At 42.3% G+C, this 27,329-nt stretch overlaps 1 protein-coding gene across 4 annotated transcripts in view; it reads right to left on the bottom strand.

Annotated features, from left to right (window-relative positions):
* The window catches only part of LOC117514605 (transcription factor HIVEP3), a 145,094-nt gene that overhangs the window by 5,937 nt on the left and 111,828 nt on the right, over window positions 1-27,329 (bottom strand). For all 4 annotated transcript variants that reach the window (XM_034175140.1, XM_034175141.1, XM_034175142.1 and 1 more), the window contains 4 exons: window positions 22,246-24,575; window positions 18,677-18,963; window positions 16,369-18,384; window positions 16,041-16,186 (listed from right to left, as the gene is read on the bottom strand). In XM_034175140.1, coding sequence (XP_034031031.1) covers window positions 16,041-16,186; window positions 16,369-18,384; window positions 18,677-18,963; window positions 22,246-24,232 — 4,436 coding nt within the window. In that variant the 5' untranslated portion in view covers window positions 24,233-24,575. The remainder of the gene's footprint in view (window positions 1-16,040; window positions 16,187-16,368; window positions 18,385-18,676; window positions 18,964-22,245; window positions 24,576-27,329) is intronic.

Genomic DNA, 27,329 nt, shown 5'->3' with positions numbered 1-27,329 from the left:
AACTTAAAATAAACACCGCATATTAAAAAATAAAATTACATCGTGCAACACATTTAGGTGGCACGTCTATAAAAACGCTGTTTATACACAATCTTAATGTTTACCCAGAAGCTATTTGTGAACATAGTAGACCACAGACAATTCAAATCTGAATGAATTGTGTGTTTGTGTGTGTGTGTGTGTGTGTGTGTGTGTGGTGGGGGGGGGAAGCCACCTTCTCCCAAATAGCTGTACAATCCGCTCTGAATTGTAAATAGCCAACGTGCTCAGCCGCGTCCACACGAGCACAGGCTGTGAATGCTGCTCGTTGTGTAACAGAAGCAGCAACAGTGAATCAAAACAAACTGTTACACAACTGTAAAAACAGTCTCAGCAGCAGTGTTATATTGTGCTCATTCAGGAGCAGACTACAGTGCGCTCGCATGGGTTTCTTACCACAGCTAAAAATATCCACCATCGTCTCCACGAAAACAAGCTGCGTTTAACACGTCGACCATGAAGTCAACATGTCGGTCAGTAAAGTCAACCGGCAACCTGAACTCCGCTTGTATAAGTAGCTTCAGAAACGTTCAGGTTGTGTTGTTCTTATGATGAGCACTTGTGATTTCTATCTTGAAAGGTGCTATATAAATAAACCTTACTTACTTACTTCTCTGCAGAATTATGCAGAGAACAACACAAATGGAATGTTACCATGATAGACAAACTTTTTTTTTTTTTAAATCCATTTACAAAAGAGCAGCTAATCAATGGCAGGAGAAGTTAAAGCTGCAGGTACTGAAATAACACAAACTGTCACTATTTAACCAGAAAGGAGATTGACTGATGGTCCATTTAACACCTGCAGACAGTGAGGGCTATGACTATTTCACCTCAGCCATCAAAGTGTGAAATTACTAGAGCTGCAACCAAAAATTCCCATTATTAATCTGGTATCATTGCTTTAATCAATGAATGCATGATCCATTACAAATCACAATTTAACAGACTCCATAATGACATTTGCAAATGTCCAGAAGCCACATTGCAGTTATTATATTCATCAAAATCAGTACAATAATAATAATAATAATTCAGCTTCGCAGAGGTACAAGCAGACAAGAACATCCCCGGTTCAAGGCCACCCGTTCCCACTCCCCATATACATATGGAGCTGCACCAGGAAGGGTATCTGGTGCAAAACCTCTGCCAAATAAAAATGCAAATCCATACCAGATCTGCTGTGGTGACCCCGAGCAAAAACAGGTGAAGACAGACAGACAGGCACACACACATACACACACACATACACACACACATACACACACACATACACACACACATACACACACACATACACATACACACATACATACACACATACATACACACACATACATACACACACATACATACACACATATACACACACACACATACACACATACATACACACATACATACACACACATCAGACATCACACAACAACACACACACACACAACACATAACACACATACACACACAAGCACATATACAAACACACACACATTACATACACACACACATACATACACACACCACATACATCACACAACTAACACCACCACATACACACACACAATCACATACATACACAACACACACATACACACACACATACACATACATACACACACATACACACACACACAACACACACACAGACACACATACATACACACACATAACACACATACATACACACACACAACAATACATACACACACACATCACACACACACACATACACACACACACATACACACACGACACACACAAACACACAGAAACACACACACACACACACACATACACACACACAACACACCCACTTACATACAGCACCACCATACATACACACACAACCCACACATACATACATACACATACATATATATACACATACATATATATATACACACACACACACACACATATACATATACACACACATACACATGAAATCAATTTTATTTATATAGCGCCAAATCACAACAAACAGTTGCCCCAAGGCGCTTTATATTGTAAGGCAAAAGCCATACAATAATTACGGAAAAACCCCAACGGTCAAAACGACCCCCTGTGAGCAAGCACTTGGCGACAGTGGGAAGGAAAAACTCCCTTTTAACAGGAAGAAACTTCCAGCAGAACCAGGCTCAGGGAGGGGCAGTCTTCTGCTGGAACTGGTTGGGGCTGAGGGAGAGAATCAGGAAAAAGACATGCTGTGGAAGAGAGCAGAGATCAATCACTAATGATTAAATGCAGAGTGGTGCATACAGAGCAAAAAGAGAAAGAAACACACATCATGGGAACCCCCCAGCACTCTAAGTCTATAGTAGCATAACTAAGGGATGGTTCAGGGTCACCTGATCCAGCCCTAACTATAAGCTTTAGCAAAAAGGAAAGTTTTAAGCCTAATCTTAAAAGTAGAGAGGGTGTCTGTCTCCCTGATCCGAATTGGGAGCCTCCCATTCTACTCTTACAAACCGTATATATGAGAGAAAGCCATCATATTCACAAATAACTAAAGCCATTTTTAATTAACAACAAAAAAGTGTAGTTGTATCACAGTAAGCACATTTTAACTGAATGCAGGTCAAAAGATAATCATGTGCTCCACAGACTATTTTGACCAAAAAAAGAAAAGAAAAAGTTACACTTTCTTATGTAAACTCAACAGTTTCTAATTTTATAGATAAATTATTCAGCTACAACACAAACATTCACCCAAATTGTTTTGGCTCAATTTTTAATTACATTAAAGTTACAAAATTCCCCCCAGCTAGTACGTTTTTGCCATTAGGATGTTTACTGATTTTTATTTTTCAACACATTGGAACTAAAATCATTAAACATGAAGACGGCTATCTTAAGTGCAAAATCATCCATGAAGTAAATAAGCGTCTGCTCTGCCCACCAGGCGGAGACGACGATAACAGAGCACCGCCAAACACTGAAGGGTCTGTCAGTAAAAATCCTCATCCATATATGACAACAAAGACATGACTCGGACTTTGCAGACCCACAGTGACCTTTCTGACACCTTCCATTCCCACATAACACCAGACTGGAACACTGTAACAGGACACATGAAGTTCAGTACAAGTAAAAAAAAAATGTTAGAGTTTTGTTATAGCACAGGTTCTGCATGCAAGAGAGGAAATATTACAGTACAGGAGGATGAGATCAGGCTTGGGGGGGGGGGGTACAGAAGAGGCTGAAGAAGACAGAAAATTTGACGTGAAGGCTGATAAACCTGCAAGAATGGCCTGAGTTGGACAGGCAGCACAAACAGAAGAGGGAAAAGGGATAAAAGTTGGAGGCTGTGTGTAATATGTGGCTACAAATGATAATGAGTGGCAATTAGTACCTTATCTACTGTTAAGCAGACAACACTGTGTGCACATAAACGGAGAACATGGGGTTTCCTCTGCAGACACGGAAACACACGGACATATGCTGTACACGGAAACGCCGATGGCCGTCTTGGAGAAAAGTACAGAAATCACTGAAACATTTTTAAATGTTAGAGTGGTCGTCTTGCTCTCTGTTTTGTTAATTTGTTATTGCTGTTTTAGCATTTCCATCTTGTGAACAGATTTAGACTCAATCAGCTACACAAAGAAAATTAGTGCTCTGAACAATGTGACCGACTACTGGAAGAGATCAGACGTTAAAGTGGATATGACACCTAAAAAATTAGGTAAAACTGATATAAATATCAAAATATACATACAGTATAGTAAGTTGAAAGTGGTTTTAATTATCACTGAGAAATAAAGTTTGTACAGTTTCTCAAAAGTGTGTTTCTTGGAAAGCGCGCTGGTAGCGTTCCATCAGCAGTCACATGATGCCGTGACATCACAGAATGTAGAGTCCCGTCTTTGTCTGTTAGATTAACAACAGGAACAGATGGACCTCAGCATGGGCAGTGACGAGATCAAGAACTTTTCTGACTCCTCTTCAAGTGTGGATTATTTCTGACTCGGATCCTGAGGATGGCGCAGCAGTGATTAGACCCTACAGATTGGAGCCGTATCTTTCAGACGAACATTCAAACAGGAGCATTCTGGCAGCAAAATAATGCTGACGGTGTTTATGGTGGAGCCAAAGCAGAGGCAAGAGATGTGCCAATTCTGATGGATTTTGAAAGGCTGCAGAATATGGAATGGTAAGGTAGGCTTTGATTTTTGTTGCTGCTGTTTATAACACTCTAATTACTGTATAGCATTTTCGATTCGAGCGCCTGTTTACTGCCGTTGTTATTGTTCCGGAGCCGTGACAGTGTAGCTATTACTTGTGGACCACCGTCATTACCTTCAGGTTTTAGCCGTTTTCGAGTGCCTGGCATTGCATTCATCCGTGTTTAGTTACGCTATTTTCACGAAGGAATAGGAAATAAACGGCAAAGGTTTCGAAAAAGATCGCCGAAAACAACACTGAACATGCCGCCGCCGTGTTTACATGCCACCACCGTGTTTACTACGTAAGTTCCTTGACCATTTCCAGATTATTGTGAACATATTATTTGGGGTTGACATTTTATGTGTTCCTGTAAGCAGTGCGAGAACACGGAGACGGTAGAGGAAAGTGTCTGCTGTCGGGAGCAAATGCGTGTGTGCGAGCAGAGCGAGCGGCAGCCGGACATTTCGTGCATCACACCGTGGCTTTTGATCAATCTGCCTGGACTTGAAAAGGCTAAACCCTTTCGCCCTTGAGTTTGTGCAATATGCTGTGACACACTGGTCAGGCATATCGACAAACAAGTCCCTGAGAGCTGTGTTTAATCAAAGTTTCTGCCGCTAAAAAAAGTGTAAACAATGGCCGCCAGGCGCGCGAGCCGATACGGTCTACATGTAGTGATGTATTTTAGGCTTGGTGCTCAGTGGGAAGCTGGTCACGTGACGTGCACATTTTTCAGTGGCGGGACGCTCAAATGTTATATATAATGGGAGAACTGCATCCATTTTCCCAAAATGCTTAGGTTGACCGAATTATATAACCTTTGTTACATGTAATAAGACTATGTTGTCTTTAAGTGTCATATCCACTTTAAAGGAAAGTGCAATTACAACATGAATGCAGCTAAATAAATACCAGCTTTAAAACAAGCCCATATTATACACATATGGAAACTCATTGTCCCAGTGCTCTGTGCACTGCCTCAATTGTTTACAGGAATACTACAATGAAGGTTTTCCCATCAGCTCAACCCACCCTGAAGTTCCTCAGTCTTTACCATTTGACTCACTTCAATGTGCTCCGCTATTCTGGCTTGTCATGTGATCACTGTGTCTATCAGTGACACAAATGGAAGGGGATGAAGGTGAATTGGGAGGTGATGGTCTAGTGGTTAAGGTGTTGGGCTTGAGTCCAGAAGATCATGGGTTCAAATCCCCGCCTGACTGGAAAATCATTAAGGGCCCTTGGGCAAGGTCTTTAATCCCCTATTGCCCCCGGTGTGTAGTGAGCGCCTTGTATGGCAGCACCCTGACATCGGGGTGAATGTGAGGCGTAATTGTAAAGCGCTTTGAGCGTCTGATGCAGATGGAAAAACGCTATATAAATGCAGTCCATTTACAACTTACACAAACCTGTATATAGTGGTACCGTACATGTCCAGCAATAACAAAGACCATTACTGTGGATTTTCCCCATAATGCATGTGGGTTACAACCATAGAATTTTAGGCCAAGATGGTGAAGAAATATTCCACAGGAAACAGATGGTGCATTTGCAATTAGTGCAGTTTATATTGGCATGAACTATAGGAGCTACAACATAAAACATTTGTGGAACATTTGGACTGAGTGTTTACACACGGAGTTTGTCATGGCAGTCCAGGAGTCTATGAACTAATAAATTCATAGACATATGAAAGCAACTGCAGCTGTGTATTTCACTGACATGAAACAAATACAGATCCATCAAATTTTGGGGGGAAAAGCTTATGAAGTCATGAAGCAATTGGATAGAGGTGTCTAACAATGGCAATAACTTGGCAGGAGAATGAAAATATGTCTTACTTTGTGGTTGAAGACAGAAGCTAACCAGTTACCTAAGCTGATGGCGTACTACTCTACACTCCACTTGTTTACACTTTGTGGAAGAGCCAGAATCACAATGAGGATGACAAGGCTAAGGTAAGAACAACTATAATGATTTAAAATTAAAAAGTTTATTTACATTTAGTGAGGTAAAGGCTAGATTAGATAGAACTTTATTAATCCCTTGGGAAGACTCCCTTAGGGAAATTGACGTTCCAGCAGCATTGTATAGCAGCACACAATGTGCACAGAGTATTGAAAGTGAAACTTAAAAAAAAAAAGTCAACTTATTTAGCTCTTAATTGTTTTCATTTGTTCAGTGGCAACAACAACCAGTTTACTCTCAAGATCTTTATGCATCATACATTAACATTAGCCCATTAGCTTTCACTCAATGACGTGGTGTTTGCATTATAAATAATGTGCCAATTAAATTCCTTTTACTTATTGATGCATGAAATAGTAGGAAAACGCTTTTTAAGTAAACTTGACAATCTTGTGGGTCAATTTGTTTTTCCCCTCTTCATGATGTATTTGAGGACAGATGCAATTAATCTGGTGTGACAAAAAAATATGATTGTCTCTTGACAGGATCCTTTGGTACAGCTAGAGTGAAACTGTCAAATAATGGTTACTTTAGGAGACTAAAGCCCTTTTAAGAGGAGACCACTTTTATGTGTGGAGATGAGGTCAACTAATTGTTACTAGCGTTCAGTGATTTTTGTCAACTCCACATGCACGGATTCTATAATTTCTACTGAGTGTGTGCTCACCTGTCTTTAAAGATTCTGGTGCCTTATTTTCTGCAAGATGATCCGTACATATTACCTCAGGTTACATTAATTCCATGTGAAACGTCAGTAATTTTTCTGGAAAAGGAGTTTCCCGGTGTCATCTCAAATATGTAGGTGCTTAAAGATGCATTTTGGAGACTTATTATACGAGCAGCAGAAATTTTAAATTCACACTTGAGGTCTTTTCATAGAGAATTTCTGTATCATCTGTTTATATATCTTGGCATGGACCATATGCCACTACACAAAGCACACACCTCTGCGCACAGCTCAAATATCTACAAAAAAAACAAATGTGAAGTTAATACATAACTAAACAGAAGCTAGATCATAGAAATCATGTGTGCCTTGGTGGCTTCCCTCACTTGTCTCCTTTTCTACAGTCAATCAGATTTTAGAACTGCCTACTCTAGACAAATTTACCATCCTGTCCGCATACATTAATGATGGATGTGAATGAAGTTCATGATATCAATCAATCAATCAATCAATCAATTTTTTTATATAGCGCCAAATCACAACAAACAGTTGCCCCAAGGCGCTTTATATTGTAAGGCAAGGCCATACAATAATTATGTAAAACCCCAACGGTCGAAACGACCCCCTGTGAGCAAGCACTTGGCTACAGTGGGAAGGAAAAACTCCCTTTTAACAGGAAGATACCTCCAGCAGAACAAGGCTCAGGGAGGGGCAGTCTTCTGCTGGGACTGGTTGGGGCTGAGGGAGAGAACCAGGAAAAAGACATGCTGTGGAGGGGAGCAGAGATCGATCACTAATGATTAAATGCAGAGTGGTGCATACAGAGCAAAAAGAGAAAGAAACAGTGCATCATGGGAACCCCCCAGCAGTCTACGTCTATAGCAGCATAACTAAGGGATGGTTCAGGGTCACCTGATCCAGCCCTAACTATAAGCTTTAGCAAAAAGGAAAGTTTTAAGCCTAATCTTAAAAGTAGAGAGGGTGTCTGTCTCCCTGATCTGAATTGGGAGCTGGTTCCACAGGAGAGGAGCCTGAAAGCTGAAGGCTCTGCCTCCCATTCTACTCTTACAAACCCTAGGAACTACAAGTAAGCCTGCAGTCTGAGAGCGAAGCGCTCTATTGGGGTGATATGGTACTACGAGGTCCCTAAGATAAGATGGGACCTGATTATTCAAAACCTTATAAGTAAGAAGAATAATTTTAAATTCTATTCTAGAATTAACAGGAAGCCAATGAAGAGAGGCCAATATGGGTGAGATATGCTCTCTCCTAGTCCCCGTCAGTACTCTAGCTGCAGCATTTTGAATTAACTGAAGGCTTTTTAGGGAACTTTTAGGACAACCTGATAATAATGAATTACAATAGTCCAGCCTAGAGGAAATAAATGCATGAATTAGTTTTTCAGCATCACTCTGAGACAAGACCTTTCTGATTTTAGAGATATTGCGTAAATGCAAAAAAGCAGTCCTACATATTTGTTTAATATGCGCTTTGAATGACATATCCTGATCAAAAATGACTCCAAGATTTCTCACAGTATTACTAGAGGTCAGGGTAATGCCATCCAGAGTAAGGATCTGGTTAGACACCATGTTTCTAAGATTTGTGGGGCCAAGTACAATAACTTCAGTTTTATCTGAGTTTAAAAGCAGGGAATTATAGGTCATCCATGTCTTTATGTCTGTAAGACAATCCTGCAGTTTAGCTAATTGGTGTGTGTCCTCTGGCTTCATGGATAGATAAAGCTGGGTATCATCTGCGTAACAATGAAAATTTAAGCAATGCCGTCTAATAATACTGCCTAAGGGAAGCATGTATAAAGTGAATAAAATTGGTCCTAGCACAGAACCTTGTGGAACTCCATAATTAACTTTAGTCTGTGAAGAAGATTCCCCATTTACATGAACAAATTGTAATCTATTAGACAAATATGATTCAAACCACCGCAGCGCAGTGCCTTTAATACCTATGGCATGCTCTAATCTCTGTAATAAAATTTTATGGTCAACAGTATCAAAAGCAGCACTGAGGTCTAACAGAACAAGCACAGAGATGAGTCCACTGTCCGAGGCCATAAGAAGATCATTTGTAACCTTCACTAATGCTGTTTCTGTACTATGATGAATTCTAAAAACCTGACTGAAACTCTTCAAATAGACCATTCCTCTGCAGATCAGGTAGCTGTTTTACAACTACCCTTTCAAGAATTTTTGAGAGAAAAGGAAGGTTGGAGATTGGCCTATAATTAGCTAAGATAGCTGGGTCAAGTGATGGCTTTTTAAGTAATGGTTTAATTACTGCCACCTTAAAAGCCTGTGGTACATAGCCAACTAACAAAGATAGATTGATCGTATTTAAGATCGAAGCATTAAATAATGGTAGGGCTTCCTTGAGCAGCCTGGTAGGAATGGGGTCTAATAAACATGTTGATGGTTTGGATGAAGTAACTAATGAAAATAACTCAGACAGAACAATCGGAGAGAAAGAGTCTAACCAAATACCGGCATCACTGAAAGCAGCCAAAGATAACGATACGTCTTTGGGATGGTTATGAGTAATTTTTTCTCTAATAGTTAAAAATTTGTTAGCAAAGAAAGTCATGAAGTCATTACTAGTTAAAGTTAATGGAATACTCAGATCAATAGAGCTCTGACTCTGTCAGCCTGGCTACAGTGCTGAAAAGAAACCTGGGGTTGTTCTTATTTTCTTCAATTAGTGATGAGTAGAAAGATGTCCTAGCTTTACGGAGGGCTTTTTTATAGAGCAACAGACTCTTTTTCCAGGCTAAGTGAAGATCTTCTAAATTAGTGAGACGCCATTTCCTCTCCAACTTACGGGTTATCTGCTTTAAGCTACGAGTTTGTGAGTTATACCACGGAGTCAGGCACTTCTGATTTAAAGCTCTCTTTTTTAGAGGAGCTACAGCATCCAAAGTTGTCTTCAATGGGGATGTAAAACTATTGACGAGATACTCTATCTCACTTACAGAGTTTAGGTAGCTACTCTGCACTGTGTTGGTATATGGCATTAGAGAACATAAAGAAGGAATCATATCCTTAAACCTAGTTACAGCGCTTTCTGAAAGACTTCTAGTGTAATGAAACTTATTCCCCACTGCTGGGTAGTCCATCAGAGTAAATGTAAATGTTATTAAGAAATGATCAGACAGAAGGGAGTTTTCAGGGAATACTGTTAAGTCTTCTATTTCCATACCATAAGTCAGAACAAGTAGTGGGTGGACTCATTTACTTTTTGAGCAAAGCCAATAGAGTCTAATAATAGATTAAATGCAGTGTTGAGGCTGTCATTCTCAGCATCTGTGTGGATGTTAAAATCGCCCACTATAATTATCTTATCTGAGCTAAGCACTAAGTCAGACAAAAGGTCTGAAAATTCACAGAGAAACTCACAGTAACGACCAGGTGGACGATAGACAATAACAAATAAAACTGTTTTTTGGGACTTCCAATTTGGATGGACAAGACTAAGAGTCAAGCTTTCAAATGAATTAAAGCTCTGTCTGGGTTTTTGATTAATTAATAAGCTGGAATGGAAGATTGCTGCTAATCCTCCGCCCCGGCCCGTGCTACGAGCATTCTGACAGTTAGTGTGACTCGGGGGTGTTGACTCATTTAAACTAACATATTCATCCTGCTGTAACCAGGTTTCTGTAAGGCAGAATAAATCAATATGTTGATCAATTATTATATCATTTACCAACAGGGACTTAGAAGAGAGAGACCTAATGTTTAATAGACCACATTTAACTGTTTTAGTCTGTGGTGCAGTTGAAGGTGCTATATTATTTTTTCTTTTGAATTTTTATGCTTAAATAGATTTTTGCTGGTTATTGGTAGTCTGGGAGCAGGCACCGTCTCTACGGGGATGGGGTAATGAGGGGATGGCAGGGGGAGAGAAGCTGCAGAGAGGTGTGTAAGACTACAACTCTGCTTCCTGGTCCCAACCCTGGATAGTCACGGTTTGGAGGATTTAAGAAAATTGGCCAGATTTCTAGAAATGAGAGCTGCTCCATCCAAAGTGGGATGGATGCCGTCTCTCCTAACAAGACCAGGTTTTCCCCAGAAGCTTTGCCAATTATCTATGAAGCCCACCTCATTTTTTGGACACCACTCAGACAGCCAGCAATTCAAGGAGAACATGCGGCTAAACATGTCACTCCCGGTCTGATTGGGGAGGGGCCCAGAGAAAACTAGAGTCCGACATTGTTTTTGCAAAGTTACACACCGATTTAATGTTAATTTTAGTGACCTCCGATTGGCGTAATCGGGTGTCATTACTGCCGACGTGAATTACAATCTTACCAAATTTACGCTTAGCCTTAGCCAGCAGTTTCAAATTTCCTTCAATGTCGCCTGCTCTGGCCCCCGGAAGACAATTGACTATGGTTGCTGGTGTCGCTAACTTCACATTTCTCAAAACAGAGTCGCCAATAACCAGAGTTTGATCCTCGGCGGGTGTGTCGTCGAGTGGGGAAAAACGGTTAGAGATGTGAACGGGTTGGCGGTGTACACGGGGCTTCTGTTTAGGGCTACGCTTCCTCCTCACAGTCACCCAGTCGGCCTGCTTTCCCGGCTGCTCGGGATCTGCCAGGGGGTAACTAACGGCGACTAAGCTACCTTGGTCCGCACCGACTACAGGGGCCTGGCTAGCTGTAGAATTTTCCACGGTGCGGAGCCGAGTCTCCAATTCGCCCAGCCTGGCCTCCAAAGCTACGAATAAGCTACACTTATTACAAGTACCGTTACTGCTAAAGGAGGCCGAGGAATAACTAAACATTTCACACCCAGAGCAGAAAAGTGCGGGAGAGACAGGAGAAGCCGCCATGCTAAATCGGCTAAGAGCTAGTAGCTACGCTAAGCTAGCGGATTCCTAAAAACACGCAAAGTGAATAATGTGTAAATAATTTAGAGGTGATTCAGCAGAAGGAGTGCTTTAGTTAAGGCACGTAAAGATTACACTGGGAAACAAATCGTAATCTAGATAACTAGATCAATCTAACTGCGTAGATTAAACAGCTAACAGATACAGAAAAACACAGCTGTGCTCCGGAACAGGAAGTGATACAATACCGCAGTGAGAGCCAACCACCAGTAGAGCAACAATAATAGAACAACAATGCTCACAGCACAACATCCCTCGCTGGCAAATGCTGCTTTGGTACAAAATTTCAAGGAGTTGTACCAAGTTTCTCAAAATTCCTCGTAAAAATGTGAGATGAGTTGATTTCAGAATGCAGGCACCCACTCATGAAACTGGCAGTGTCTAGGTTTGTTAATCAAGGACCATAACTATGGTAAAATGTACCAACTGGAACAATATGAGCGCATTACCAACCTACAACACAGACTTGTACCAAGTTTCATGAAATTCCTCCTAAAAATGTGAGAGGAGTTGATTTCAGAATGCAGGCACCCACTCATGAAACTGGCAATAGGTTTGTTAATCAAGGACCATAACTATGGTAAAATGTACCAACTGGAACAATATGAGCGCATTACCAACCTACAACACAGACTTGTACCAAGTTTCATGAAATTCCTCCTAAAAGTGTGAGAGGAGTTGATTTCAGAATGCTTATACCATTTTTGGGAAAGACAGACGGAAATCGCTACAACAATCTCCCATCTGGCCTTCGGTCAGTGAGGGATAAAAATGGCTATAAAAGTGATTATTTACTTGTATTATATTAAATGGTGCCATTGGAGGTTGTGGTCAAGTGGTTAGTGCGCTTGGTTTCATTGCAGAAGGTTCTCAGTTTAAACCCCAATTATAGTGGTGCCAGTGAAAATTCTTTTTACGCCTTAAATCTTACAAAGCTCAGGGGCTCTGAATCTTTTGTTAAGCGATGGAGATTTGTTTTCAGTTCAAATTTAAAGAGGACAATTAGAAATTTTAATATAGAGAAGCTTGAATTACTGTTAAAAAATTGAAATAATATAAAGAAAATGTGCAAGAACCTAAAGGGGTGAATACGTTTGATAGGCACCATACACCAAGCTTTCTTATCCCATGCCAACTGGCCATAAATATTGCAGACATCCTGTGGTAAAATTACATCACTTTACCTACTCGTAAAACTAACACGGCCCAAATACAGCTTTCGATGAGGAGTATCACTTGCATTGTGAGGGAGCATCAACTACGTCATTTTGGATATGTGGCATGTTTTTCTGTGCATGATGCAGCACACACATGCCTCAGTGTTGAGGACCCAGTAGGTGAAGAAGGCCAAGGGGACACCCACACTTCCCCTGGCTGCTGCAGATGGATTGTTACTTTCAAGAGTTTGGGATAAACCAGCTGTGTGCCTGGTTGCCATCCAGGACCCAAGGTGCTTCTACAGTGTGGTGATGAGGCGACGCATAGCACCAGCGCTTGCTCCCAGACCTGACTTCCCACAAAATCCTTCCAAGAAATTTACAGATTTACTGATCTACAAGCACAGTAAATACTGACTTTGATTCATGTGTATAAAAAAAAAAAAAAACGCACGTCAGTTGATGCACTAACTTTTCTTGCTCAGTTGCTCCATTTGAGTCTCCCTGTCAGTCTAGCATTGAGGAGCTGTGATATTTCCCTGGAAGGTTTTGCTTCAACACAGCAAGCACTGTTAGCAGCAGTCCTGATGTGAACAGATTCTCAAACTGGGCAAATAGGGCAGCACAGTCTGGTTTGGGGGCGGGCGCTAAAGAGGTAAAATACAATGTAATTTCTCTACTTCCGGGGTACAAACCACTGCATTTTCAATGGGGTTTTGGGCAAATTTCATGCAAACAAAGTGAAAATGCAAAGAAAAAGTGATGATGTGGTGAGAAAGTGGACATGTTTTTGGTTTGTTTATGATCTAGAGCACAAACGTGTCGAGGCGGTTTTGCAGACAAAAGAATGAAGCTACTCTGGTTAGCTGTGTAGGCTAACACTTACCGACGTCTCCCACCACCTCGCCTTTTCTTCACCGGGAACCAAAAAAACCTTTAGCGAGTGCTTCAGTGATTGCAGCCAAAAACAAAACCGTACACCATTTATCCATGTAATGTGGGTATATATTAAATAGAGGTCCCCATAAGTGGTCAAATCCCACAATATCACGGCAGGTTCAAATGACACTACAGTCTCCTATTGTCTCGTAAGAAGTCTACCAACATGTGTCTGTCTATCCCATGTTTCTAGCCAGACCCATTTATCTAGCTACTGCTGGCTCAATGCACGCTTCATTTGCAGTTCATGGAAATGTGCATTACAGTGGTCAACACAATTTTCCTTGCATGGAGTTTTTAAAAAGGATTTTGGGTCATTTGGGGGCGCTGAATCCGAATCTGGTGTTAGTTTTTGCCAATCACATTATATTTTTGAGATATGAAAACATATTTCTCATATCAAACATTGAAGCAAAACCTGCAGTCTTGCACACCTCTTCAGCAACAATATTTTGGCTCTTGTTCACATTTCACAAACCTGGTTTAACACTATGCTTTTTTGCATGATTAGTGGTGTCAAACTCATGACTGAATGAGCAACTTTTACATAATCCATCAATAACAAACATGCAGACTGCAAAAAAAACGTGATGTGATAGAGGAAATCTGAGCTCAGATTCTGACTCTGCAGCCCAAAATGATCCCAAATCAGTTCTCAAAGTCTGTGCAAGAAAAAAAAAATAAAATAAATTGTAGACCAGTGTAATTAGCTAATTATCCAAAAGGGCACCTGATTTCAGTTTCTAGAATTTGTAACACTACAGGTGAATTTGGACAACATTTCAGTTCTTTTGATGACAGATACAAGATTTCCAGTTGTTTGACTGGTTCCTTTGACGTTCATACCTAAGTCACATAAATTACCATATTTTGGGCCCTTCCACCCAGAATCCCAACATAAAACTTTTTTTTTTGCAATTAGTGGTGGGTCACTGATCACGAATGTGATGATTCGGAGAAGAGGTGTCAGGTGTCCTCAGGAACTGCTGCAACCTGTTACCACGCGTTACGATTAATGGCAAGTGTTGCTGGAGAATTATTAGGAACCATTACCCACGGTCAAGAATAAATTTCCGCATTGTTGCACGCTACTGCGCGTAAGAGCGCACCGTTACGTTCTGTCACATTGTAAACAAGGCGAATCGTCTCCACACACACCCCCATATTCATCCATACCGTCAGTTGCTGAACAATTCAGATCGCTCCAGTTTGCTCCTCAAACCTCACAGCACAAGAACTTTGTGATTGCATACGTAGTTGGGCTCTGTGCCATGGAGTGGCGCAGAAAGGAGGATGAGACAGAGAGCCAGATGTGTGGTTCCACGTGGCTCTCATATCGCTCATTTTCCCAAACATCAAGCACAGCAGCAGCGGAACACCTGCAGAAGCGCGCTGAGGACCACTGGAACAAGGCTTTTACAGCAGACTTGGCGTCACTGTTCAACATACTGCAGCAATGAAACTGAATGCAGTGCAGCAGGGTTTAATTGTGCGCACGTCAGAGAAGAACACTGTCACGCTCTATTAAGGATCACCACTAATCAAGATGTATCAACACGCTCAGTTGCGACCTCCACGACATGAGGTGAAATGAGGGTGGTGTGCCATTCGTGAAGATTTTTTGACAGCCAAAAACATACACCACAAATATCACGCACCAACACGCACTATTAAGAAATCTATTCAGATGCATTAAGTCATGTTAAGCATGTCAGGAATGTGTCAAGAATGACGCAAATATGACATTCGTAATGGGTCTTGCCTATATGTAAACGCAGCACTAATTTTAAATAGGAACACTGTTTTGGTGAGACCTAAGTCGCTACAGTCACCATAAAAACATGTATACAGATATTAATTCCAAACCAAATGAAGTTGGAAATTTCCGCCTTCTCTACACACATACACAACTGCACATTAATAGCTTTCCCTCCAAATTAACACCTCTAAAGAACAGCCATTTTGCCAGTAGTAAGAGGAAAACGCTTGACTGCAGGAACCAACGCAGCCCCTGCGGGCTCCAGTGCATCCATCTGTTACTATAATTCTCAGTGCCGTCTTGTCTAACACTTCAAAGTTACTGTTTCATTGTCATCAGGCACTGACGTAATATCCAGTGACAGAAAAACACTATTTTGGTAATAAGATACAGTCATTGTGACCAAATATTTAAATAAATGATGTGCATTTGTTGTTCTTACCCGCCTTCGAAGATACGAACACAAACAAACTCGCTCTGTTTGGAGGTGGAAGGCCCTTCCTCTTTTTGCATTCCTTTCCTTTTCTCCTTTTCATGTTGAGGAGGACCCTTCACTTCAGTGAGGGAGCTGGGTGGGGTAGCATGTACCTACACTCGAGACACACACAAGGAAATTCAAAAACAACATAATATTAAATGCTAAAACCTGTTTTACTACACGTTAACGGGACAACATATACACAAAACAATGGATGCAAATCTAATTTTAAAAAGTGCAGTTTAATTGTATTACAGATGTGTTTTTAAGTGTATATTGTGGCAGTGTTTACCTCTGTTACACGTGGGGTTCTGCTGCTACCAGGAGCCAGTACGCTTTTGACAGGCGCCAGGGCCGTGGCCGTGGTGTAAGTCTCCGAGCTGTGCTTTTGTTTGGAGCACAAAAGTGACAAAGCTACCTTGGTGCTGAGTCCTGGTAAGTTGGGGTTGTGACCACTGACACTCCAAGTGGAATATACTGAAGTGTGGGGATCCCTTTGGGCAGAAGGATTGGGTTTGACATAGTTCAGATAGCACCAGTTGACTGAAGTGGAGGTGTGCAGGCTTGGGTATGAGGGAGTTCTTGGTCTCTTTACCCCTTCTTCCAAGGGTGGCACCTCATCTTTTTTAGACACCTCTTCTTTTTCATCACCCGTTTGATGTTTTCTTGGTCCCTGCTCATCCTCCCTGCTATCTTTCACAGTTGGCACCATCTCTGGATGTTTCATCTCCTCTTCTTCCAGTTTTCCCCCAGTGGCTTCACTTTGTTCTTCTTTAGCTGCCTTTCCTTCAGTACTCTCTTCTTCTTCCTCCTTATGCAGCTCTCCCTTCTCTTCCTCTTTTACCCTTTTTTGGTGACGCTGGGCCTCTGTACTAAGTTCCAGACTGGCAGCAGGGGAGAGCATGCGTTTACTTCCTCCAGCCCCCAGGGGGCTGTAACCTTCCCTAGCTCCTGACGCTGCGCACAGCTCTGTAGGCAGAGATGGTGGAAGGAGGCTCTTGATGTCTGGTGAGGGTACCTTCAAGTAGGATGTCTGCAGCTTGTTCTGCTCCAGCTGACTCATGATGACCATCGCTGTGCAAGAAATGGTTTCCTGTGAGTGGGTTGAAGCCAAAATCTGAGACAAGGTGGTATACATGGCACTGGCATATGTAGGTATATGGGCCTGGAGGCGCACTGGGACGACAAGGGACACTACTGGCGTGAGCTGCGCCAGGCATGTGGCAATGATTGGGCGTGGGTGGTGGTAGGAGATCCTTACTAAGGATTGATGAGTAGGAGCAGGAGACACGGAAGACAGGGAGAGTCTAGACTCTGTAGTGGAAGGCAAAGCAACATGTGGTGGCAGTCTGGGTGGAACAGGTAAATACAAAGCCTGAGTAGCTGTAGCTTGGGAGAACTGGAGAGGAACTATGGCAGGAAATTGATGTAGAGGTATACCCAACTGGTCAGCCATTTGAATTTGTGTTGGGTGTACCTCTACAGGTGGAGGTCCTGTCTGAGTGCGAAAGAATGCTCTCTGAATGATTTGGGTGGACAGTACATCAGTGATGGCTGTGGTGACTGGGAGTATCTGTGTGAGGGATCCTGGGGAGAACAAGTGTTGACCTCTAGGCTGCAAACTGAGTAGGACATCCTGAGAGAGTGGGAGGATTTGTGGGTGTAATAATTGTAGGGTTTGCCCTGTGGCTTCTTGACTGAACTGGGAGCTTGCATCACTTGAGTAGAGAGGTGGATACCTGGCGTGGGAAGGACCAGGCTTTGAACTCTCTGATATGTTTGTCTGACTTGTGCTGGCACCTTCCTCCTGCTCAGGTTCACCTAAAGTGGCATGCTTCACAAGGAGACACTTTCGTTTTTCTTTCCAGGAAGCTGCAGACTGCTGAGAGGACAGGGATCCATAGTCAAAAGACTTACTCCTGATCTCTGTGACCTGTTCTGTTTGTTGGGGGCTGGCTGGTGCCTGCTCTGAGGCCGAGCGCCTCATTTCCTTTTGTATTTGATGGTGTTGGTGAGAAGCGGATGGCACCATAAGCATCTGAGAGCTTTGGCTGCTGGAAGCCCAGGTGGCAGGCTCAGATCTTGGTGTGTCCTCAAAAGAAGCAGAAAGACTGGAGGTGTGGGAGATGTTGCTCTCTTGACTGGGACTACGAGGCAGAGATGCAGACTCAAAGCTGGACTCCCCAGAGGACTGGGATGCTTCTGCAAGCCGAAGACGCTTCTTCTTTGGTGGCAGCTTCTCTGCAGGGAGCTGAGCAAGAGTCTGGCTACGCTGAGGCCACTGGAACTCCTCCCCCCTCTCTGCCTCCTAGGACAAAACAAACAAACAAACAAACAAAAAAAAAAAGCAGTTTAACAACTCAACTTTATCAACGAGGCAGAAAAATGAGCCTCTCATCGATAATAAACTTGTTTGGGCTTAGTGGAAAGTGGCGTTGGCAAACTAAAAGAAGATTAAGGTAAGTCATTTTAAACAGTTTACATTAACCAAGACAAACACTGAGAAACACTTTTAGTCTCTAAAAATAAAATAAAATACATCCATCCATTAAAACAGCCCTTCTAGCTCACTACGTTATCACTTGTAGATAATCATATACCTTGGATGAGGATGCAGGTACTGGTGGGGATACAGATGGCATGTCGGCATCAGGCTCAACAGTAACAAGGATCTCTGGCACTTGGATGTTTGGCTGGCGTACGAGGCGCGATGTCGTGGGTGATGGTTTGGGTTCAGGTTGTTTTGTCTGCTGACTCTCCCTGGGGTCCGGTTCCTGACTTTCCATCGATATGCTCTCGTGCTTCTCAAACGAGCTGGTGTGTTGGATGACAGACACACACTTCCTATCCTGCTGCTGTTGTTTTGGCTCAGTGTGTGAAGACACGCCTACCAACAAAGAACAACCAATTAACAATGATTACAGTGATAAACAGCTTCCAAATTATGCAATTCAGATTTTTATGGATTGATTCTCTTCATTCATATGAGACATTCCATATGAAATCACCCATTAGAAGAAAAAAAAAATCTCCACAGATCTCTCATATTTATTTCATTTTCACATATTTTGGACATTATGGGCCCAATATGAAAAATCTAAAATATTAGGTTCATACACCAAATAGTTTCCTTCCAGAAGGGTCCCCAAAAAGAGCTTTTATTTGTATCAATTGTCCATTTTAAATGTAAAAAGTTCCCTTGGCTATATAGTTTTCAAGTTATGGATGTTTAAAGAACATTTTGAAATTATTATTTTACCAAAAAAAAAACTATTTTCCGAGTCCCCTGTCTGACATGCCTAGGCTGTTAAAAGAAGAGGTATCCTGTGATGACATCATTTTAATGCAGAAATCAGTATCTTGAATGATGTATAGAAGGAGAAAATTTGGTTCAGTCCCCAGAATGCCCTTTTTCTGATCCCTTATGGGTCAGGAAGGAAAAGGTTAGTTTGGATAAAATCTGGATTTTAATTCATCCTGATGTCATCCACCCGTGGGCCAAAAAAAAAAAAAAAAAAAAAAAAAAAAAAAAAAAAAAAAAAAAAAATCTTTTTTACACCAGCATTCCTTCCTACTGAATTCACTATTTATTAAGCCTCACTGTCAGCATCTCAATAACTAGTGCTTCTATTCTCCTCTACACAGTGTACACTGATGGAAGAAATGTTGGCAAACAATCCTAACATACTAACAGAAAGACTGCAAGTTTCCACAGAAATGTTAGTGCTGGAAACAGTGAAAAGCAGCTTGAATTCTTGTTTCATTTGTCGAGAGTGCAGTAGTTTTGTGAGCATGAAAGAAATCTGCACATCATTAGTGTAATAACGAAATCTGAGAGGGCATTTTCAAAGGAAGGAATGCTGGTTTGAAAAGGATTTTTTGGCCACCAGGTAGAATGACATCAGAATCTGATAGAATCCAAGTTTTAATGCAAATTAAACAGTTTTCCAAACACTTAAGGGCACTGAAAAGGGGTACTGAAAGAGTCAGACTGACTTTGAACCAAACTTTCTCCATAGTATAAGTCATTCAAGACATTTATTTCTGCATTAAAATGATGTCATCACAGGAAACTCATGAAACCACATTGTTTTCTCTTAGCAGTGTAAGGGATTTTGGGAAAATAGATTTCTGGTTAAGCTAGCTGTGGGCAGGTGGAATGTCCATTCGCTGTGGGAGAAGGAGCTGGAGCAATACCAGTTAGATCCGATGGACCTCGCCTCCATGCACAGCCTCGGCTCCAGAACCACTCTCCTCGAGAGGGGTTGGACTTTATTCTTCTCTGGAGTTGCAAAGAGTGTGAGGTGGGTGTGGAGATACTTAAGAGCCCCCGGCTGAGCGGTGCTGCGGTGGAGTTTACACAAGTAGATGAGCATTTGTAAGTATGCACCAACCAGCAGATCAGAGTGTTCGGCCTGCTTGGAGTCCCTGGCTGGAGTGCTGCATGGGACTCAAGTGGGGGAATCCATTGTTCTGCTGGGAGACTTCAATGCACACGTGGCCAATGACAGGGACACCTGGAGAGATCTGATTGGGAGGAACAGCTTCTCTAATCTAAACCTGAGCAGTTGTTTGTTATTGGACTTCTGTGCAAGTCATAGACTGTCCATAACGAACACCATGTCCGAACATAAGGATGTTCGTAAGTGTACATGGTACCCGAGCACCCTAGGCTGAAGGTTGATTGATTTTGTAATCATATCTGATCTGAGGCCATATCTTCTGGACACTCAGGTGAAGAAAGGGACAGAGCTGTCAATTGATCACCATCTGCTAGTGAGCTGGATCAGAGGATGGGGGAGGACACTGGACAGACCTGGTAAGCCCAAATAGATAGTGCAGGTGAACCGGGAATGTCTGGAGGAGCCCACTGTCTAAGGGCTTTTCTGGCATCCCTGTGGAAGTTGGGGGTATTGAACCAAAATGAGCAAAGTTCAAAGCTTCCATTGCTGAAGCTGCAACAGGGAGCTGTGGATTGAAGGTCTTAGGTACCTCAAGGGGCAGTAACCCTCAAACAATGTGGTGGACACCAGTGGTCAGGGAAGCCAGCTGACTGAAGGAGTCTTTATGGGATGTTATTTCAGAGGACTCCGGAGGCAGCTGCAAGGTACCTACAGGCCAGAAGGGCAGCAGCCTCTGCTGTGGGGGAGGCAAAGCAGCAGGTGTGGGAGGAGTTCTGAGCAATCATGGAGAAGGACTTTTGGTCAGCACCAAGGTGCTTCTGGAGGACTGTGAAGCACCTCAGGAGAGGAAAACAGGGAACCATCCAAGCTGTATACAGTAAGGATGGGACTCTGTTGACCTCAACTGAGGAGGTGATCAGTCACTGGAAGGAACACTTTAAGGAACTCCTGCATCAGACTGGAGCACACACTGTAGTAGAGGCAGAGCTGGTACCTGATGGTTGATGAGATCAGTCCAGAAATGCTGAAGGCTCTGAGATAAGACATCTCTTCAACACTGCGTGGAGGTCTGGGACAGTACCAAAGGAGTGACAAACATGGGTGGTGGTCCCCATATTTAAAAAAGGGGGACCAGAGAGTGTGTGCCAAGCATCGCACTGCTCAGCCTCCCTGGTAAAGTCTACTCCAGGGTGCTGTAAAGGAGGGCTCGGCCGATAGTTGAACCTCGCTTTACTGTATTTCCACACTGGCCTGGGAACGCTTTGGGATCCCCAAGTCAGAGGTGATAAATGTGTTCTGGGAAAGGGAAGTTTGGGGTCCCTTACTGGAGCTGTTGGCCCCATGATCTGATCCCGGATAAGCAGTTGAAGATGAGTGATTAGGATTTATGGTTAAAACAAACAAAAAACCCTACTCTAAACTGCAACGTATATACAAGGTTCTTTGGTTACATACTATTAAATTGAAAATGAACAGACATCTGTACTTCTAGAAATATGGCCCTTCAACATTTGAAAGAAAGTATGCATCTGCATCAAAGAAAGTGCCCTTTTGAAAGTGATCCTTCTGAAAAGAAAAACTACTTGGAATATGAACCTAATAATTAAAATTTTTCCTACTGGATACAAAACATATGAGACAAGACCTGGAAGGCACTTGTTGATTGATTTCATATGGAACCACCCACAAATATATATCAAAATGAACTGACATTATTATTTTATTATTAGAGTACCTCCTGCCATTCTTAGAACATGTCAACAAACCTGGAAGGGCTTTGCTGAGCTCTGGTTGACTTGGTACTGAAATTGCAGCGCTTCCCGACACAGCTACAGTGCTGGGGCTTGGGGGATCTTCTTCCAGACTCTCTTCTTTCCTTCTCTTCCTCACAGCCATTGCCAGAGCTCTGAACTTATAGTGCATCATCTGGGGGCGGTCCTCTCTGCATGTTTTACTTGCATCCCCACCCTCTTCTTCCAGTGTCTGCTGTCCAGGGCACGCACTCTTGTGGGCCTCATAACCGTCACTGTGATGGCAATGGGCTCCACACATTTCACATACAAACAGGTTGGGACTCTTTTGTTGTAGCTGTTGTTGTTGTGGCTGTGTCACTATTCCAGGGTCTCTGGTTGAAGAGGGGGCAGGGCCAACCTCCTCAAGTCCAAGGGGGACTTCTATGGCAGGCTGGCGCCTCAGCATACGTTGGACATGGCCAACCCTCATCTCAGCTACCATTGCTTGTTGCTCATCGAATGAGTGGGACAGACGGCAACCTCTTGAGGGCAGTGTGCCAGAGATGGAGGGGTCATCTTGTGTTGTAGATGATGGCACTGAGTGGCTCCTAAGCAGGGGCACAGTTGAAAGCTCCTGGACACCTGGAGCATCTGTCTCAGGGTTATGTAGATGTCGTAAACCACTGGGGCCAGGGTCTTCTCCTTTGGGATCGAATGCATAAGGATCTTTAGGGGCACTAAATTTGGGTGACTCTGTGCTGCTTTTCCTTGACAGAGAAGAACGTCTCGGCTTCACACTATCAATTTCACTAGTGTCTACTACTGCTTCATTGATGGTTATGAGCTTGGTAATGTGTTCTATGACTTGAGTTTTGGGTACAGTAAACTGAATGCTCTTCTCCTCTGTTCCCAAGGATGTGGAGAGAGAAGGAGGAGGGTGCTGCTGATGAGGACTGCGCTGCTGTCCTCCGACTCTTCCATACTTTCCTAAAATAATTTCTGCGTAGGTTTTGGCACTGGCACTGGGCGGGCTAACCTGGGACAATTCAGTGCTCCCTGATCCAGAGTAATAGCCAGACTCTGTGCTGCCTTTACTTCCAGGGCCTAGAGAAGATGATGAGGTGGAAAGAGAGGATGGAGGGTCATCTGGAGAAGGCATGGGCCCACGTTTTCGTTCACTCAGCCTCAATGCAAGCCTTTGCTTAACAGCCTGGGAGTCTTCGGGTCTCTGACTCTCATCTGAGCCTCCTGACAAATCCTTACTACCTTTCCTCTGCTGGCCCAACATCTCTTGAGAAGAGGACTTTCTGTGTTGGCCTGTCTCCTCTTCAGACTCAGTGCTTTCTCCCTCTGTGTGTTCCTCAGGATCTCCTCCAATGACACTGCTCTCTGGTCCACTCAAACTGGGCTCATCACGATTTGAAACCAGGCCAGCTTTGATACGATGGGCATGGGACTTGCGGTGTTTATACAGGTTACTCTTGGTCTTAAAAGAAAATCCACAAAGGACACAAGGGAAGGGCCTTTCTCCTGTATGAGAACGAATGTGTTTCTGAAGGACGCTTGGCTTGGCACATGGACGGCCACAGTAAGTGCACACATATTTCCCTGGTTTAGGGGGTTTCTTCTCCCCTTTCCTGGGTGAACTGAATACTTCCTGACCCTCTTGAATGGACTGAGATGGTACCAGATGACCATGCTCAACCCGTGTCGAGGATGTAGAAGAGACAGGCGAGGTGGATGAAGAAGCTGGAGAAAAGAAGCTGCCCCCCGAGGGACCTGGCATTTCTGAATGCTGCCATGCTACTGCTTGCTGCTGTTGTAGGCGAAGCAGAAGGTCAGTGCGTTTAGGTGTACGATTTTGCAGTCGGCCAAGGGCTCTATGTACGGGGCGAGGATTAGGGGGCTGCTGAGGCTGTTGAGGTGGCGCAGATCCTAGTTGGGCTTCAGCAGTCACAGGCTGCTTCTCTTGCCTTCCAGAGCACTCCCCATCAGCCGGACGACTAGGCTCAGCCTCCATAGAGTGGGGAAGAGGCCTCACACACACACAAGGATGGGCTCTTTGAGCCTCATGGAGCTAACCACATGGCTGCAGGGAGGTCAAAGGCAGGGGAACATTGACAGACTAAGTCCTAAATCACAACGAAGGGCCTTTTGTAGTGTGGGCCAAAAGTTATTCAAGACAGCCAGATGAGGCATCATTAAAAGGTGCCCTGGAGCTGCATGGATGCAGGTAAACACAGATCTCTATCGTCTGTGCAGCTGTGCATCTGTCCAGCTGCAGCCATCCTAACAGTCCTCCCAATGTCTTCTATGCATGTCTTTTGTTGGAGCGCAAGAGTTTTAGCTGCTTCTAAATGGGCCTGGAAAAAAACAAACACACAAGGATGCACAGAATCAGTAAAATGGAAACATCTATTTGAGTGTCTAAAAACAGCTTTGTCACCAAAAACATTATAGCAAAGTCCTGTAAAAATATAGTGGCTCTACATTTTCCCTTTTAACCATATAATAATGAAAAAAAAAAAATACAAAAAATTATAAAATAGAAAGAAAAAATCTCAGAAAAATAATTGAGTAAAGGGATGTCTCGCCCTACTGGCTTCAGTAGAAGGAACTGTAATGAAAGCCAAAATACACACAGGACCTTGTGATTATGACTTTGGTTTTGTGACATAAGTAACTCCAAGAGCGATGCTGATAGTCGAAAGTCAAAATCATTAGTGCTTTATCAAAATCCCTATTAAAAAACAATTGCCTCATCTTATCACATCATATATGATAAATAGGGTTAAATTTCCTGGTGTAACATTAAGAAGAGGTCACTGTTGTAATCAGAACATTAGCAAGATAATTGCATCAAGACCACATTATTGCTCTCATCCATCCTGTCTTCAACTCTTATTAGGCACACAAGGTGCAAGCAGAACAAGGCTACTGTAAATCTACTTAGGATTTTCTGTTGTTGTACTACCAATACACAACTGTGAGCACATATAGTTCCACATATACACATACAGACTCATATCTGACGTCTGACTGCACTCCTCTGCAGGAGATGGTGCAGTTTAGGGCCAATTAGGGCAAAGACCCAAAACAATCAGACATATACCCTCTGCTTATTTGATCTGGCACTAAAACTAAGAGGGAACATGGAGGGAGGTGTTTTTGAAATGGATCAGAGGAGTTGAATGTAGCTTGACTAAACACTTTACACCTCGCACTCTGGTGCTGTACAGCTACTAGAATGTAGTGATTATATAGGACCAAATGTGGCTGTGTACTTCAAAATCTGTTCATAGAGGGTCCTGTAAAACTTTTTAATTAAGATGGATCTACTGCAATATTCCCATCTCATACACTGCAAGTGAGGCGCATTTATGAGAAGCCAGCACAATCATGAAGATGTTGAAACAAAGGTACAGTGAAATCTAACCTTTTTAAATGTAAATTTTAGATGTATGTCCTGTAACAGAGCCCAATTATTACTTGTCTGCCAAATCAACATACAGCTTCTGGCACCATAACTCATCAAAACACATTATGGGAATGGAATGAGCCAATCATAACATTTTCACTTAGCAGTCATGCAAGTTACAGACAATCCTAGCACGGGCAGACTACCAGTCAAGGTCCTAGACATCCACACAACTTGTAACACTCAGGTCTGTCAGACTTATAGTCCAGTCATATTGAGACTTGACCCAACAGTAATTGCAAAAAAAAGTTTTATGTGAGAATCTCCTTTGATATACACTAGGAATAACATACTAAAAAGAGGGAACAATACAAGGAGTGGAAAGGCCCAAAATATGCAAATTTATGTCAATTAGCTTTGAACATCAAAGGAATCAGTCAAACAACTGGAAATCTTGTATCTTTCATCAAAAGGACTGATATGCTCTCAAAATTCACCTGTAGTGTTACAAATACTAGAAACTGAAATCAGGTGCCCTTCTGGATAATTGGCTAATTACACGGGTCAACAATTTTTTTTTGTTGTTCTTGCAAGGACTTTGAGAACTGATTTTGGGGCATTGAATCTAAATCTGAGCTCAGATTTCCTCTATCACATCACATTTTTTGATGCCACTGCACAAAAGCATCTTCAAAAGCTGTTTTTAAACCAGGTTTGCAAAATGTGAACAAGAGCCATAATATTGTTCATGGCGCCGAAGAGGTGTGCGAGACTGCAGCGTTTGCTTCAATGCTTGATACGAGAAATACGTTTTCCTATCTCAAAAACATGATGTGATTGGCAAAAACTAACACCAGATTCAGAGCCCCTAAATTACTCAAAATCCATTTAAAAACTCCATGCAAGAAAAAGCACGTTGACCAGTGTTATGTCATAATTAAACTAATTAAGTATCACAATTATTTGAAATGTATGAGATAAGTGTCAAATTCAGGAGGTGTTCAAATAACATGTAAGAATCCCAGTGGTGGGCACAGTTCCGCTAATCCACTTTTTTTTAAAATCTGATTAGCTTTCCAGCTAACTTTGAAAACCATCAACGGAACAATTAACTTCCGCTAAATTTAGCGGAAGTTAATTGTTCCGTGGCGGGCATAGTGAATAAAGCTTAACAGTTAAAAACATTTGTAAATCCTGAAATCATACATTTTAGTGCTTGCCTGTTACATGTTTTGTAGCAGACAGACAGTTATGACAGGTAGAGCTCAATCCTCTGCCAGCAGAGAAGAGCTGACTACCAGAGAGGTTAAAATTTTCAACAAAGTAATTCCGGACAAGTTATTGAAATTAACATCACCTCTGTCATTTTACAAAGTGAAAATATCAGCTATATGTTTTAGTTTTAAAGTAATACAGGTTAAAGTTTTAGCTTCTTAGCATTTACAGTCACATATGCCGAAATGCATTATGGGAAAATTAGTTTCCTGTCAGTGGTTGGTCGGTATATGAAAAAAAAAAAAAAAAAAAAAAAAATTACTGTAACATGTGTGTTGGTTTTTACAAATGAATCTGTATTTGTAAATATGTAATTTTTTTCAAAAAGGCAATTTGAAAACTGAAAATTCTGTTTAAATGATTCAGCACTTTTAGCAAATGTGTGGCAATTGGTATGAACACTGCCATCTACTCGATGGCAGTA

Source organism: Thalassophryne amazonica, chromosome 7, assembly GCF_902500255.1.
Source record: "Thalassophryne amazonica chromosome 7, fThaAma1.1, whole genome shotgun sequence".
Lineage (NCBI taxonomy): Eukaryota > Metazoa > Chordata > Actinopteri > Batrachoidiformes > Batrachoididae > Thalassophryne > Thalassophryne amazonica.
The sequence above is the reverse complement of the archived record's forward strand: the minus strand, read 5'-3'. Positions and strand labels throughout refer to the sequence as shown.